This window comes from Excalfactoria chinensis, chromosome 5, assembly GCF_039878825.1.
Source record: "Excalfactoria chinensis isolate bCotChi1 chromosome 5, bCotChi1.hap2, whole genome shotgun sequence".
NCBI classification, from domain to species: Eukaryota; Metazoa; Chordata; class Aves; order Galliformes; family Phasianidae; genus Excalfactoria; species Excalfactoria chinensis.
In genome coordinates this window covers 3,514,811-3,531,716 of record NC_092829.1, presented here as the reverse complement: position 1 = coordinate 3,531,716, position 16,906 = coordinate 3,514,811, and the positions used below count along the sequence as shown (strand labels likewise).

Genomic DNA, 16,906 nt, shown 5'->3' with positions numbered 1-16,906 from the left:
CCACAGCCTCTCTGGGCAGCTGTTCCAGCACCTCACTGCTCTCACAATGAATAAGTAACAAAGAATTTTATACCCCTGGCAACTCAGAATCTTAGAACTCTCTTCCACCCCTGCAGTTTCACAGCAATTCACACAGAGGCCACATCAGACACTCTGCCTTTGCCCTGGTTACACCTAACTGCACACCCCACAGGCAGACACCCAGCCCCACGTATCGATCACAGTTTCTGTGACTAGCACTTTATTATAACCACATTCCCTGTTTTAAATGTAAGGTTTCCCCACCCCCACAGAGTGTGCAATGTACACTCAATGTAACAAACTATTGATAGAATGACTGCAGCAAGGCACAGGCATCAACCAGAGCCAGACTGTGCTGACCACACCAAGCACTGAGCTCTCTTTGGGCCTTTCTGCTCAGTGCGAAGCTGTGTGCACAGAGTTATGTTAGCCTGGTATCAAGGAACCATCTCACTCCAAGTCTTCAGCTGGGCTTCATAAAACAGCATTCCAAGCCCACACCAGCTCATTATCTGGCAGTAAATTAGGTTTAAATGCAGCGATGCTTCATGAGAAAAGGCTACAACTGTTTGCTTCCTCCCTCTGGCTGAGAGTTTCCTGTTGTAGGAGCAATGTGAGTGTGGTATCTAAGACTAATGCAGCAACAAAACACCTAAAAAAAGGAGAAAGTGCATAAGCAGCATAAACCATCACACTGAGTAAGTGTGAACCCTGGTCTGTCACTGAAATGGGATTAAACATCCTTACTATTCAATTGAGAAAGTTTTCATTTTAAAGAAGAAATCAGAGCATCATAGAATGACAACAGCTGATACGAGGCTCCCCAAAACGTCAAGCAGTTCCTTCTGGAGTTGCTTTCAGCCAGAGCAAGATCTACTATCAAAGCAGCTGCACTGCCACAACCCACCCTATACACCTGATCTCTGCTGTTCCTACCTCTGAGCACCATTCTATGTTGTTTTAAGCAGGGCACGGGGGCTTGCTCAGAGCAGTGCCAGCCAGGACTGCCTGGGTATCACACCTAAAACGCTAACAGTCTACTATCGACACTGTAGCTAAACACAAGCTACAACAGAAAGGATTACTGCTTCATGAAAGCTGCAGTGTTTGCTTGTCGAGGCAAAACCATCATTTCTCAGCATTTGCATAACCTGCAATCCTACCTGAGGCAAATGTACTGCTTGCTACATTCCAAAACCTTTTTTCGCCCCAGATATTTGTTTGAAGCCATGCAATGCTTTGGCCTAAGAAGCTGCCTCTGTTTTCCTGTTTTAAAGTACGTGCTTTCGTGCTTCTAAGGATAAATACAGCCAGCTTCACTGTCACAAAAGTTACCACCCGAGTCCAGAAAAACCTCAGCGCATTCATTCATCCCCCTCATCGTTCACACCCGGTGGTCACGCACACCTCCGTTATGCTTCAATTAAACCAGACCATTTTCTACTCGTATCAGCCCTTCACATCAGAATGTTACAACTGGTGGGCAGAGCTGCAAAAATGAGGCGAACTGGAATGGAAGCAACAACAGACAGCAGGACGTGCACAGATACTGATACAGAGAGAGTAATCCCAGAGCAATAAGGATTAGAAATAAAGCCTGAATGCTACAGTTTGTATGGGAGGGGCAGGCGGATCTGTGAGGGTTTTGTGATGTTCCTCACACCCACTCCTTAAGAAAAAGCCTTCTGAACTCGAACATCTGGAATTAAACCCCCACAGCAAACAGGAAGAAAGGCATTCTGCCAAAGGATTTCACTGTCAGATCGTAAAGGAGTTTTGCTCAACAGCCAGTATTGGAACTGAACAAGCTGTAGGTCAAACCAAGAGCGCGTATTCCTGTTTAAAGAGCCATCCATCCAAATTTTAACACAGCCATTTTCCTACCCGCTGATTTTAAGCTACAAATCTTTTCTGTCAAGATCCAATATTCTTTAGGCTAAAACAGAAACACTTCCCTTTTTTTCTCCAAAAATCCTTACCAATATTTCCACAGCCATAGCCGTAAAAGCAGCTTACAAAAGAATACATGAAACATACATCGCGTCACCTAACAGCAGTACATTACACAGTTGTTTAACAGAAAAAAACACTCCTGGAGCAAGGTTTTCAATGACTGAATGGGGCTACTGTGACTCAGGCAGATTTTTCACCATCTACTTGAGGCTTTAAGCAAACGCACACATCCAAAGGAATTCAGATGCCTTTTACTTCCAAGAGAAAAAACAGAAGCTCCTTGGGAACTTCTGTGTTTTTCTATGCCGTACAACCATAGAACAGCTTGGGATGGAAGGGACCTCGGGGATCACCAAGCTCCATCCCCCAATAACAACAACACAGTAATACTCTCAACTCCAGCTATAGGTGTCAGTATACAGAGAGACTAAAACTTAACGTTACAGGCCACAGATATTTAACAAGGAAAATACATTCAGACCTTCACGGCTGCGGTTATGGCTGGAACCGTGATATTTTAAGAGAATAGGGCTGTCTCCAGCAATAAATTGCAAACACTGTTTTGACTTGTATTTTATTTATTACGCTGCAACAGCAACCGAGTCGTTTTTTGTAATTAAACACCAAAGAAAAGCATTTGAGAAAGCTCTGAGGGGGAGGGAGAAGTTAGGAAGAACATGAAGAGCTATTACAAGTTTTGCAATGCAGCTTTCCAAAGCTGGTTTTTCATTTGAAACAAAACAAGAGCAGCTGCCCGTGCTGGAGCAAGGTCAGCTTCGTTCCTGCCTGCCTCCCACCTGGACCACCAAGGCACTGCCTCATTGCTGACCCTCAGCAGCAGAAGATTCTTTGGTGGGCCAAACATCAGCATATGGAAACAAGGAGGAAAGTGTTTCTGGGCATCTCAAGTTGATTGTCTGAAGTTTTTAATATAGTATTTATTATGACCCCACAAAGTCCCACCCGAAGTTGATTGGGGCATCCTGCAAGTTCTGATGGGTTTGCAAGTTTTTACTGGTTTGCAGTTACTGTCTTCTTTAGTAATTCCTCCAAACCTACACTGGTAGAAGATTCAACAACTATAAGGCCCGGATACATGAAATACATCGCCATCAAAACCACGACCAAGATAAATCCTATCTAGAGAAAATAACCCATCTTTACTGAAGACTTTTGGAACATCCACACACTTCACTGGCAGATGGAAAAACTTATATTGCAGTAACACTTGCTGAGCATTCCCAAACCTCTAGCACAAAAACCACACCTCTCCCGTCACCTTCTCTCAACCACATCATCTCCTTAATTACTTCTTCTCCTTAATAACCTCCTCCTGGAATTCTGGATTCTGAAGGAGACTGCATGTCAAGCAGATGCACTGCCAAAACATCATGAAGGAAATACCTTCAAAGAGAGGTTGGTTGTTTACCTGTGTGATCTGCTTATGTCCATCCAACCCTCCACCCAGTGAGAGACTCCAAGCAAAGCTACCAGAAACCAGTTGTGGGTTCAGCACTGGAAGACTGAAGGATGGCTTTCCCCAAGTACATCCCAAGCCTTCCCCAAGTACAAGAGGATGTAGGTCTTCTCTTATGTGACCATCAATGAGATGGGAGGAAACAACATCAAGTTGCACCAGGGAGAGTTTAGATTGGACACCAGGAAGAATTTCTTTACAGATAGCTAGAATGGACTGCCCTGGGAAATGGTGGAGTATTCATCCTTGGAGGTATTTAAGAGGTGTATGAATATGATTTAAGAGGCTGATGGACATGGTTTAATGATTGGACTTGGTTAGGTTGATGGATGGATTTCTCAGGGAAATCTTGCTCCCAAAAGCAGCATCCAAGGCCAAGAAAGGAGAACTTCAGGGCAAGCCCAGTGCAAGGAAAATCCCTGCTCAAACACAGGTTCCATTCTCCTGAACAAACAGACAAACACCAGGCTAGCAGAGTGAGATTTCTAAGGGGAAAATGGAATTCCAACTTCAATGAATCAAATCGAGGTTCTCAGGGTGACAGGGAGCAACACTCCTGCTTGCCCAGCAATATCAAAAAGCAGTGGAAAGATCATTTATCACTCCCTGACTACAGTAAACTCAGCATAGGAGAGATCACTTGGAGCTCACACTGATGTATATTGTCAGAGGAGAACTCAGTACTGTACAACTGAGCAAGCTGGCAGTGTTAGGCCTATAATTAGCTTCCTCAAGTCAAAGCGATAGGCATCTGTTGCTACTGAATTAGAAGGCCAAAGTATATATTACCACACGCATTATCACACACGAGGCATCTGCAGAGTCCTGAACTTCCTGAAGTACTGGCAGAATTGCAATGGACAGGAGATGTGCAAAATGTGTACAGACTTGTCTTTTACAACACACAGACTTGCAGGGAGGTCGTGTAAGTCCAAGGTATGACGCAGAGTCAACGGTTAGACAAGGTTGTTTTCATAGAAGGGCAGCACATGGGATGATCCCTAAACGATAACCATCTTGTGGAAGCAAATCCTCAGTGTTAAAAAGTTCTAAATCATTCCTATGAAATCCAAACATGGATAATGCCTTCTCTGCAAAAAAAAGCTCTGAAGTGCTGGGAGCATCCAGTGAACAAAGCATCACCATAAGCACTTTGATATGTGTTCATCCATTTAACCAGCCTCAAGCTACACAAAGGGAAGGTCAGGTTGGAATTGGAACAGGCTGCCAAGGAGGTGTTGGGGTCACCATCCCTAGAAGTGTTCAAGAACAGTGTTGATGTGGCACTGAGGGACATGTGTAATGGACATGGCAGTGATGGGTTGGCCATATGGACTTTATGATCTTAGAGGTCTTTTCCAACTTTAATGATTCTATGATCACCCAGTCCATGCAGTTTTATTTCATGGAGAAATCAGTACTAAGCCCCCATTAACCTTTAGGAAGGTAAGACCAGCCAAGTTCAAGACAAGCACTTGTACAACCAAATCCACTTTATTCAGGACTCTTAATTGCCTTGAATAAGCATGTAACAAGAGAGTTTCACCAGTACTCTAGATGGTCCTAACTTTCTATTCTATACCTGAGATGAGCAGACAGAACGTGCAGAAACTAGTTAAACAGGAAGAGGTTAGTTTCAAACAAGTCATCTTCCATTAACATGAGTGGCTCTGCTTCCTGCTGTGCAAATCCTGCAGGCAGCTTCTTAGCATGAGCCTTGCACCAACCACACCTTCCAAAGGACAGTTGAATTCAAGTAGAATCTGCTCCAAATATCAATTTACAACAGATGTAGTTTTAACAGTTTACAAGGAAACCATTTCCTGATCTTCAGTCTACCTTCTGAAGGAAAAGCATGAAAGCAAGGAAACGATACTCAGTTATAAAGAAATTACTGTAGTCTTCAGCAGTTTCATTCCCCTTCCTCTCCTGAACATCTGGTTTTAGTCAGAAAACACTGTAAAGTGATTTCCCAAAATCTTTCATTCTGCTCACTATGTCCCAAAAGCTTACAAAGAAGAACATCAAACCAGGTGACAGTTGTTATTTATTAAGCAATACAAATGAAAGTGGTATTGCCATTTTCTTCTATCCTACTATTCGGGAGAGCAAAGAGGTGTGGACAGGCCACATTATAAAGATTCATTTAATAGAAAACAACACTTAACCTCAAATAGATGAGCCAGGGATTCTGCACAACTTGGGACTCTCAAGACACATGTGTAATTAAGTTACTTGGGAACAAATCAGTGCTCCACAAACTGATTACACAGTAAATAAGCCCAACAAGAAATAGGAAAGCCATTGACAGACAGCACCCCTCCCAGCAGCCAAGCTCTACGGCACCCATCCAGAAAGAGCACCAAAAGCTCCAAAAGGATTTTCAGCCTTTTTACTCAAAATTCATCAAGTACATCAAAGCAGACACAATAACTTGCATTAGATAAGCAACCACAAGGATCCTATACTTTCATTTTCCCTAGCTACTCAAAGCACAAATAGGAGCTCTCTCCTGACCTAATAATTACTTGTATAGCTGCCTTTTGCAGTAGCAGCATGAAACTTGATGTGAGCTGCAGGAACCCAGCCAGTGACTATACAAGCTGCTGTTGTGATAGCACAAGGCAGAAGCCAGCTCAGCGGGTAATTGGACTTCAAGTCAGAAAGATCTTCCCCAGTCAGCTTGAAACAATGATTTCAGAGGGAGAGAAAAGTACGTTGTCTTCATCTACCACAGGTTGCCAAAGAAAATCTTTTATCCTAAGACAGACAGAAAATAAAGAACTAAATCAAGATGCCCCTTCACAAAAAGCTATGAGACATTTTTTTGTTGCACTCTACAGCAATTCCAAAGCCATTTGCAATCTATCAATTCAGCATTAGTATCCAACAAGAAAGAAGCACTTAAGTATCAAAACAATATCCACTTGTTAGAAAGGAGTGTTTCTAATATTTGCTTGTTATATTCTACTGCCCATAGAATGGAGCGCTTTTGCAGATCTCACACTGCAAGTAAGCTAACTCAGCAGCATCCTACATACCACTACAATAGGATTTATTCATGCTTTCAGAGTACTTTCATGGAATCCTGGAGGGCTAATGCCACCCCCTTAACTCTTGTATACAATTCAGGTTTCCAAATTGCATGCTTCAAGTAACTTAAATGCACACTGAGCCATTTCTTCTTTTTTTTTCCTAACCTACACAACCATGAAAACTGTTCCAAAGCATTAGGGACTCGAGTCTAAATGCATAAAATACCTACAGTCATGGGCAATTGCATCACTTGAACATTCAGCATCACATTGTTAGTGCCCACTGCCAGCAGAAGGACAAGGGAAGATTTCTCCCATGGTTCCCCCAAAAAGAACTCCAACTGGCAGCATCCAACAAGGCCTTACTGTTGGCTGCAGTGAGGAGGAAAGAAGAGCAGAGATCCACCTGTGCTTGAACAGAAGGACAGCTAACAGCCCACTGCACCAACAGATGGGACGTGTATGGGAAGATGAACATCTCTGCTTGGCAAAAACTGGGATTATGCAGCGTGATTTACACAGGGCACATTCACCCATTTAAGATCTGCAAAGACACACCACCTCAAACATTATTCTACAGAGATATTAAGCTGTTTTTGTTTCCAGTGAGACGTATCTATCCCTTCCCCTTCCAGATATATACATTTATTTCTCCTGAGCAAACAAGCATCCATTTCCCCACCAAAAAAAAAGCAAACAAACAAGCCCACATCAAGAAACCTCCCAAACTCCACTTTAGAATCACATCATTTCTAGGTCATTAGTGTGAAAACTTCTATCCCCTCTCACCAAGTTCCACATTCATCAGAAAACTGCTGCATAAGCAAAGCCTGTGCCTGCTGATATCCAATACTAGTTCTACTACTGCACATGAAAGCAATGGTTGAACTAAACCAAACACACTTCTAACACAATTAAAGGTCAGCTGTAAATAACTCTAATGTCTTGAAAATATAAGTTGGCAATCCTAGTTATGTCATGACAAGCTATGAGGTTGTACCTAAGGTTTGGGTAGTGTAGTCTGCCTCAAACAAATGGCCTTAGTACAAATCTGGAGGTGCTGAAGAAGAACTTATAACTTATAAGGCAGAGAGGCAAAGAAACAAAGCACTTTTTTGGGGGGAGGGGGACAAAAGGCACTGATTGACATGCAATTATCTCAGCTAGATTTGCTACTGAAACCATTGCTGCTCCAGCTGTCCTCGACACCTGCACATAGCTGGGACTATAGAACATGACAAGCATCCTCTCATGACCTACTGCAGCTTTCAGGCTGACACACTAACTTCAAATCAGTGACAGTTGTGGTTCTTGAGCTGCTGCATTAATGGAATTATTAGCACAAAACCACTGGGGCACTTTATTCAAGCATCCATGCCACAGCAGCAACAGAACACAGAGACAGGGCCTCCCCCACCACTAAAAAAGCATCAGCACCTGAGAATGACAAACCTCCTTCTACACAAAGATTCCTTTCATACAAACAAGCAAAATAAAACAACTTGTATCTGAAAAGTTGCAAGCGAGGAAACTTGTAATATCCTGCGCAGTACAAGTTCCCACTGTTATTTTTTCCTTCCCTAAGAAGGAAACTGAAGGATTCAGAGCAGAAGGAAAATGTTGAGGTCAAGTTGCATATTATTGTCCAAGAACAAAGCTCTCTATATTCTCTACCTCCCAGTATTTCTGGGATCATTTACAGAAGCTGCATGCAGAAGCCATTCCTGGCAGAACAGATTTAGGCTCTGATATTGATGGTGTCAGAGAAGCCTAAGAAAGTGTTTTAGAATGTAAACGGCCTTTCAGTGCATCCAAAAGCGCACTGAAATCCACTGCATCACTGTTCTGGCACACATCCACCAGTCTCACCCCAGACAACAGTATAAATACACAAAAGCTCTTTCATAAGGGTTCAGAGAAAGTGCAGAAGAATACATTCAACCTGACATATCCACCTGAATCCAGACCCTCGAAGAAAAGACCTTAACAACTCAGACCCCGTGTTATCTTTATAAGGGCATTAATTTGTACAGCATATTATATATCCGCATTACCATAACAGTGCTGATAAACATTAACCAGACACCTTGTCACGTCTGTCAGGACTTCAAATGTTTCCAAAGTGAAAAGCCAAAAATACTATCTGAAGTCCAAATGCTTAAAAACTAACCAGTACAAACATTTATATTTCATTAACTATGTAAAACACATTTTTGTATTTATTAAACTTAAAGAAACAGATGCATGTTCTCACTGTACATGCAGATACTACAGACCTATGTATGCTCTGATATTTTAGGAGAAAGTTTTTCCACCCAGAGGGTGGTGACGCACTAGAACAGGTTGCCCAAGGAGGCTGTGGATGCCCCATCCCTGCAGGCATTCAAGGCCAGGCTGGAAGTGGCTCTGGGCAGCCTGGGCTGCTGGTTGGTGACCCTGCACATAACAGGGGGTTTTTTGTTTGTTTTACACCATCCCAGTTATCTTCCTGAAGAAGCACATACTAATGTCCCAGTGAACAATAAATGCACTTCTTGGATATGCATTCCATGACTGCCCTACATCTCAGATAAGACAGTCAGCTTTCTGAATAAGGGCAGAAAGGTCAGATTAACTCATACCTGAGGTTACAGACTACTTTAAATAAGTAACTGGATTAGAGATCCATATCTCTAGGAAGAAAATCCATTAAAGACTCTCCAAAACAAACCAGCAGCAAAGTGAATCAGGTAGCTGGGATATAACTCAGGGACACCAGAAAACAGAATTTGCTTCTGTCATTTACCTTGGATGCTTGAGGAGTAGAAATCACGTGAACAGTGCTGGGCTTAACTCCATTTGCTTTCGGTCGCTTATAAAGGGCGAATCTGCTTTTCCTTCGTCCTCTGTCACCATTAGGGAGGGAGCCATTATACCTGGAATTGAACAAAAAGTTTAGCATTAAAGCACCAGTAGTTTGAGACACAGAAAAGGAAAGCAGCAATTTGTCACAGGACCCCAATGATTCCAAACATATGGCTAAAAAACAAGTTAACAGTCATACTAAGCTTTGCTACCTAAATTACTACAGGCATTCAAACACTCCTTTCCTGCCAATGGTTGATGACCTTATTAAAGATAAATAGAACTTCAACCACAAATGATACTGTGAGCTGGTCAGCAACAGAAATAGTTCTTTACCTTTAGAATTAAAGGAGTTCTGAAGAACAAATTCTAAACCTTTAGTTTAATTTCATGGCATGGGGAGTTGGGAAGCAAGTAACAGAAGTGCAAAGAAGTCTTCCCACAGACGATGCAAGAAGGGAGAAAAGGAGAAATTTGGTTTTAACTCCAGTCACATAGAATGGGTTTTTTTAATTTATTAAATGAAGCCTCTAGGAGTAGATTTATTATTAAGAGGAAATGTGCGTTTTTGATTCATGTGAATCTGAAGACTAGTTAATGACTGCCTTCATCAGGTGTCACCCAGTAACCTTCAGTCGTTCTTTCATCTCTCACAAGACAGAAACCCAATGGATAAGTTATTAAGAGAAGCATTGAGCCTCAAGAGGATAATTCCTCCCCCAGGAAAGGAAGGAACTGGAAGACTTGGCAAACTATGGGCAATGAAATGATACTTCTCCCTCCCCAAAGACTTAGGAAGGGTAAATGCTTCTCATCACAGCACCTCCACCTGTCACATTCCTGATGCTTTCAGTTGGTCTGTGCTGCCAAGACTTGGCTTTACTGCAGATGCTTCTTTCACACCTGATCCTCAGGCTTCCCCTTGAACTATAGCTGCAATTCCACTTACACATTCCAGTAGCTTTACTGGTGAAGTCTATTCTACACTGGATCACCTCTTTCTCCCCAGCAGTTGTCATGATTAAAATCTAAGAGCACAATGAGGAAAACCAGCTGAAAAGAACAAAGAAGGTTTAAAGGGGAGCATCCCCCTAGAAACGAAACAAGGCCAAGAAATTAGTCATGATCTGTTTAGAGATGCACCTCAAAGTAGTCCAATCTGGGTGAGCAGATTGAGATAGACTGTTTGTAGCACCACAGAAGGCTAATTAATGGCCACTCACTGCTAAGGCTGTAAGAGCAATCCTACAGTTGCCAAGTAGGGAAAAGCAATGCAGTCACCCAGAATCATTTTCCATGAAATGCCCATTTTGCATATGTAACCAACCAAGATAAAGGTAAAAGATGAGAAAAGTGAGGCAGACAAAGGCACACAGACTGCTTGCTAAAGCCCTGGAGCCCAGCCCTGCAGAAGCCCTATTCCCTACAGCCAGACACCTGACAGCTCAATGGAAAACAGCCTCAGCTACTCATGGGCAGTACCTGCGGACCTGAACTACAGCACTGCTCAACATTCCTAAGCAGGTAACAGATTTGAGATTATGGTCTCAAATTTAAGTGCTCTCAAATGTAAAACCAGACGTGAGGACTGTTTTTGATAAAGAATCCCAGAGAGCCATGAGAAATTCAGAGCTTTGGGCTGGGTTACAGCTCAACTTGTTCTCCCACTCCTGTTTTCACAGGGAAGATCGTTGTTTCTCTCTGGAATATTTAGAAAGATTCCCCAGCACAGCAAAAAGAAATAGAAACAAACCACTTAGTTCACACCAAGCCTATTTGGTTTTGGAAACCTATTAACTCTATGCAGGAAGAGCAGAGCTCAGTTAACACAGCTGATCCTTATCCCAAAAGACTGATTCATAGAAAAATATATTCATGTGATCCACAAGTAATGAATACAAGCCTTCAATGTGTGAGTGATTTGATTCTGCAGCTCCAGTCTTCTTGGATACCGAGACAGAGGAGGTTTAGGTTGGATATTAGGAGGAAGTTTTTCCACCCAGAGGGTGGTGACGCACTGGAACAGGTTGCCCAAGGAGGCTGTGGATGCCCCATCCCTGCAGGCATTCAAGGCCAGGCTGGATGTGGCTCTGGGCAGTCTGGGCTGCTGGTTGGTGACCCTGCACACAGCAGGGGGTTGGAGCTGGATGAGCACTGTGGGCCTTTGCAACCCAGGCCATTCGGCGATTTTACATACTATCTTTCAGTGACACCATTACTATGATTACACCTGCAAGTTTTACCTTTCCTAAGGACAACATTCCTCCTGCATGGATTTGTGCTTGAAAAACCCAAGAAACCAATAACTCCTGAAGAAATCACATGGGTAGCTTCATTACTGGCTCTACACTTTGCAATTACATCTGCTGGGCTGGTACCATAGTTAAGCAGTCCTGATTTTATGCAGTTTTGCTGAAAATTAAAACCAGACTTGGCAGGGTTCTCTTGTTTGGCTTTTCTCATGGCCACAGAACAATCAGCTGTAAAGGCCACTTGATTTCACCACAGGGATTTTTCTCCCACCCCTCCTTGTCTAGGATTTAATCAGTTTTAAACAAGAAAAGAAAGAAGCCACGCAAGGTTAAAGGCCTTTTGGAAACTAAAGAGGAAGGAAACGCAAGCAAAATGAAAGCTTAATTCATCCATCCTGATCAGCACTGACAAGTTTTCACAGCAAGGTTTCCTTTGTGCCAATTTCTAGATTCCCTTTATACGAAAGGGATGGAGGATTTGGGTATGCATAACAAATAGTAAGAACTAATTACAGACTCTTAAGTTTTACTCTGATCTGACACCGGTGAAAAGCAATAGGACAATCACAAGGTATTCCTGTGTTTCACAGGGAGGGAAATAACATCAGATTGGAGCCATCTCACCCCACAGCCAACAGATGCAGCCTGGTACGCAAGCATCTCTTGGAGGCAGCAGCACTGGGACAACCAGCATTAGGAACCTCTCAGGATAACTAACTCTGTTGATAGCGCTATTCCTTGCAAATAAGGGAGTGGTGCTGGCATTTCTTATGGGCACCCTAACTAACAAAGCCAGTTTCCAACAGATTTACATCAGACGGTTGAGGATTTTGGTATACAATGACATGCAAACTCCAGGAAGTTTTTCCCAGGGTTGGGGTATGTCATGGGAAGCCTCTGCTTTGCGTGGATGTTGCGTTGCCTGGAAAGCAAGACCAACCAGTAATGCTCCCACTGGCCAAAAAGGAACAGCCTGACTTCATTTTCCTCACTATCACTGACAGCTCTACTGCAGACACTGTGCTCAGAGGCCATCCCATGCACAGACTACCATTCCATCTCAACAGACTCAGCTTTGAACAGGCAACAGATGTTAGAATGGCTCTAATTTACAAGAAGAAAGCACGACTTTCCTGCACTGAACAACAAAGCCACAAAAGCATTAGTGACAGCTTTCATTATGAGGTCAGACCTGAGTGATTTTTTTTCCCTTTTAAGTACATTCTGATGCCATATTTGGTATCACACAGTAGTATATGCTCAGCACATACCAGAAGTCAGTCTGGCCTTACAGTGTGCTTTTTTACCACCATTGAACCAGTGTGGGCCAACACCGCTGCCAAAAGCACAGTCCCACCCTTCATCTGCTATTTTGTCCCTGCCCCAGTGCAGCTTCTCTCCCTGGTTCACAGGCACTGGAAATAAAACCAGATTTATGCTTTAAATTTAGTTTAAACCACATCAATGCCTTGCTCTCTGGTTCACTGCAAGGCCACAGAAGCATTTATATCAGCAACAAGGGAAAAATGGCACAGGGGGTGGGAGAAAAATTCCTTTGGCAGCATTGCAAGCCTACATGATGATATCTACAACATTATAAGTCTAAAGATATATTATTTGCCTTGGCAATAACTAACCCCAGGTTTTTCACAACTATAGGCTAAAGCCCCAAGTAGCTGGAAAGCCTTGTTCTGCTGAAGCATCCAATTTCTTCCTCTTAAATGGTAAAAAACAAATCCACATGCTAGCTTATATAAAAACACAAACAGCTTCAATATTGACTGCAAGAAAGATGAACTTCCCACTCCTATTAGGTAATTCCACTGAGGGTACTTGACATTCTTAACAGTACCTTCTTCTATCATCCCAAAAAGTTCACCTTGAACACAGAAATGCTATATTGCTTCATAGAGTCATTTGAGTTGGAAAGGACCTCCAAAGATCTTCTAGCCCAACTCCATGCAATGGGCAGGGACACTCACAGCAGAGTCTTCTGCTGATGAAGATACCTCTCCAGGCAGAAGTGCTTCCTGATCACCACTCCAGCAGTACAGGTTAACAAAACAGTCTTCCTGTTGAGCAAGAAAATCCAAACCAGCAAGTCTGGAAGTCCCAAATAATCTCATCTCTTTCCCCAATTAAGGCAATGGTTTTGCATCTGTGAGCTTGATCATCCCTGAGAAAGGTATGTTGGTATAGTTAGTTGTGGCTATATCAGCATCTTTTTCTCCCTCTACGATAATTATTTGTTCCTATAACTTGCATTTGGGCAGCCATTTTACACCTGTAAGCACCTTAGAATGCATTCCCTTCTCTGGGGCTTTCAGAACACCTAGTGGGCTCCCCACAACCTCTCTTTCCCAGTATCATGCATTAGCAGTGCTGCCTTATTTACTGCCACCTGTACGGTCCCAGAGCCTTCAAAGAGGGAATGCAGTCTAACCTGGTAGCTTCTCCAACTGTTGGGTAGACCAACAGAGTAAAGGCTGAGTTGGTACAACTTGCTAGTGACTAGAGATAATTTTACTTGGCAAACAGACTATATGAAAAGCCTGGTATAGATATGGACCCTTACAAATGCTCTTCTCCTACACTCCAGAATTAACTCCCAATTGCTCCTGATACCATTAAGATCTTAGTAGACACCTTCACTAAAAGCTATATGCCAGCCTTATTGTGTTTGTACAGTCAGATACAGCCAGCCTCTCTTACAGATCAGGATAACAAGTGTGGCTATTCACACCATGGAAAGAGTCTCTCAAAGCCACCTGCAACACATCAGATACGCTAGAACCTCCTTCCCAGGGTACACATTAACTCGAGCCTTATCTCCTGAAAACACTGCATGAAGTCACATGTGAAGCAGCAGGGTTCTTTGGAGTGACCTCGCTTCCCCTTCACCATCCTGTAAAAGAACCACTTGTTCTGCTGGTTCCCATTCCTGGCTGAGGCAGAACCTGCTCTTGGCTGCTGTGCTCTCCTCCTGATTTGCCATGCAAGGAGCTGCCATGCTGTGGTTCACATTAACTCACAGGCTGGCTGTTTGACCAATGCTCCTCCACACATCCCCATTCACCATCAGGTAGACTATGCAACTGTAGCAGCTAGAACGTAATTAAAAGACCTGTTTGGTTTTATTTAGGACAATATTTAGACATCCTCTCGCAGGTTGTCCTTATACAATACAGGCAATCCAGGAGGATACACATTATCTATATAAATGTCTACTTCTAGGAAAAGATTCTACTGGCTTGCAAATACCATGTTAACCACACAGTATGAATAAAGGAAATTAAAAGCAGTTCTTACACATCCAGTTTCCTTCCAAATTCCCAAGCCCCTCTGTTACTCTCCCACACACTGATATGGGAAAGAATCCCACAGAGCAAGTAAATACAGAAGAAGGTAAGAGCAGAGTGCCTCCAAGCAAGGAGTGCAGGAGTGGTGCTTCATCACTGCAGCTTCTTGTAACATATGAAGGCAGGATCCCATCAGAAACCTGGCTTTGAGGCTCATGCAAGCCACCCGACATTCCTTCTGCAGGAGAGGGATCTTAACACAGAAACCTCTTATCACTCTGACCAAGTTTTGCTTGCACATGGTTTGCTATTTGTCCCAAATACTTTTACTCTTGTGAAAGCAAAGGCAGAAGACTGCTGCCGTGGCCTCTGCAAGACCTAAGCTCCTGTAGAAAACTGACATTATAGCCCTGGTTTAAATACTAAAAGAAAAATCTCCAACCACACGTGTTATTGACCACAGGGAATACTGCATTTCAAGAAGCAGCAATGGAAGGTATTTACTGCACAGGCTTCTGTATGACACCTACACAGACAGCACAGGAGTTTGATTAAATGCTCACACACCTCACAAGCATGCTGATGTGGACTACCAGAGCCTCGGGATGAGCTTCAATTAAAGCAGCCTGACAGTTTCAAACAACTTATTAGCTGAAAACCCATACAGACATCCCAGTTAAACACTACAGCCAGAAACAGGCATGAGTGTAGTCACACCCACAACATACACTTCTCAGAAGCCATCCACAATCACTTGATTAATAGGGAAAAAGAGCAGCTACCTTTAAATGAAAGAAGACACACCGCAGAAGAGCATAAATATTTAAGATGCTATTATCCAAATCTAACATAAGTAATACATTACAAGAGCATTTGAATGCAAAAGGTTTTCTTTTTGGAAAGCAAAGGGTAAGAGAATCAGTATTTCCACGTAATGACTTCCTCAACAATCCCTATTTCCAGCACCTCCCCGCTACCACCCAGCCCTGGTTTAACAAGGAGGCAATTCTGTTCCATGCTTTAAGCCCAAAGCTGTCAACTAAAACCATTCACCAGAGCATCAAACCAACAATGCTACAGCAAAACACAGGGCACAAACTAATTCAGTTCATTTCAAAGCACGCTTCTCCACTAGCTACAAGAGCTCAAAGCACCATGTTTAGAGAATCTCCTGTCCAACACCAAATCTTTCACATTAGAAAGCACCCAGATGAACAGCAGTTACTAAGTCTAATCTAGTCAAACACCACTGAAATTAATAGATACGGCATTTTGTTACAATGAATACAAATAGTTTTTGCTGCGTTCCAAACAAGCCCAATGAACACAGTCTCATTCAAAGCAAAGCACGATGCATAGCTGGGTTTGGAGGAAAGCAGAAGACTGCACATCCAAAACACAGCAGACTTGCATCCACGTGCTTCAATATGGAAACAATTTATAGGCCTCTCAAATAGCAGATCAGAAACAGCTGCGAGTTTCACAACTAAAACAAACTAGACCTCATACAGCACAAGGGGACAAGAGATCCTGGGACATACCTGCCCTGCCTCCCTGAGCTTCATACATCCTTGAAGGTGAAAAAGCAAACTATCATCTGAGGAATGAATAGGACCAACACCACGTGATGTCTGAAGCTTCACCGCATCGAGCATTATGGGATAAAACAAAGCATTGGATTCAAAGGATCATCTGGACTATTAAAACAAACGCACGACTCCAATCATTTTCTCAGCTGCCAAGTGCTTTCTTTAACACACTATCAAGGACTATTTGACTGTTCACATTTTTATAAGCTGAAGTGGTAGCTGTCTTATTATTTCAGTTCTCCTCCAAATACGAGCAGCTGGAATATCTTTGTGATTGCACAGACAAGTAGTTCCAGGGTCTGTTACTTACAGCATTTTCAAACACTCAAGCATGACAAGAATCTTTTTAGGCTCCTTCCGATAATATTAAGCATGGAGAAAGAAAACTTACATCCATTTTGTGAACACAGGCGATCTCAGAGGTAAAATACTCAAT

The 16,906-nt window shown here is 42.8% G+C and overlaps 1 protein-coding gene across 1 annotated transcript in view; it reads right to left on the bottom strand.

Moving 5' to 3' along the window:
• PELI2 (pellino E3 ubiquitin protein ligase family member 2) overlaps positions 1-16,906 on the bottom strand; it is a 58,159-nt gene that overhangs the window by 29,311 nt on the left and 11,942 nt on the right. The window contains exon 2 of the mRNA XM_072338794.1: positions 9,272-9,401. Within this exon, the coding sequence (XP_072194895.1) occupies positions 9,272-9,401 (130 nt within the window). The remainder of the gene's footprint in view (positions 1-9,271; positions 9,402-16,906) is intronic.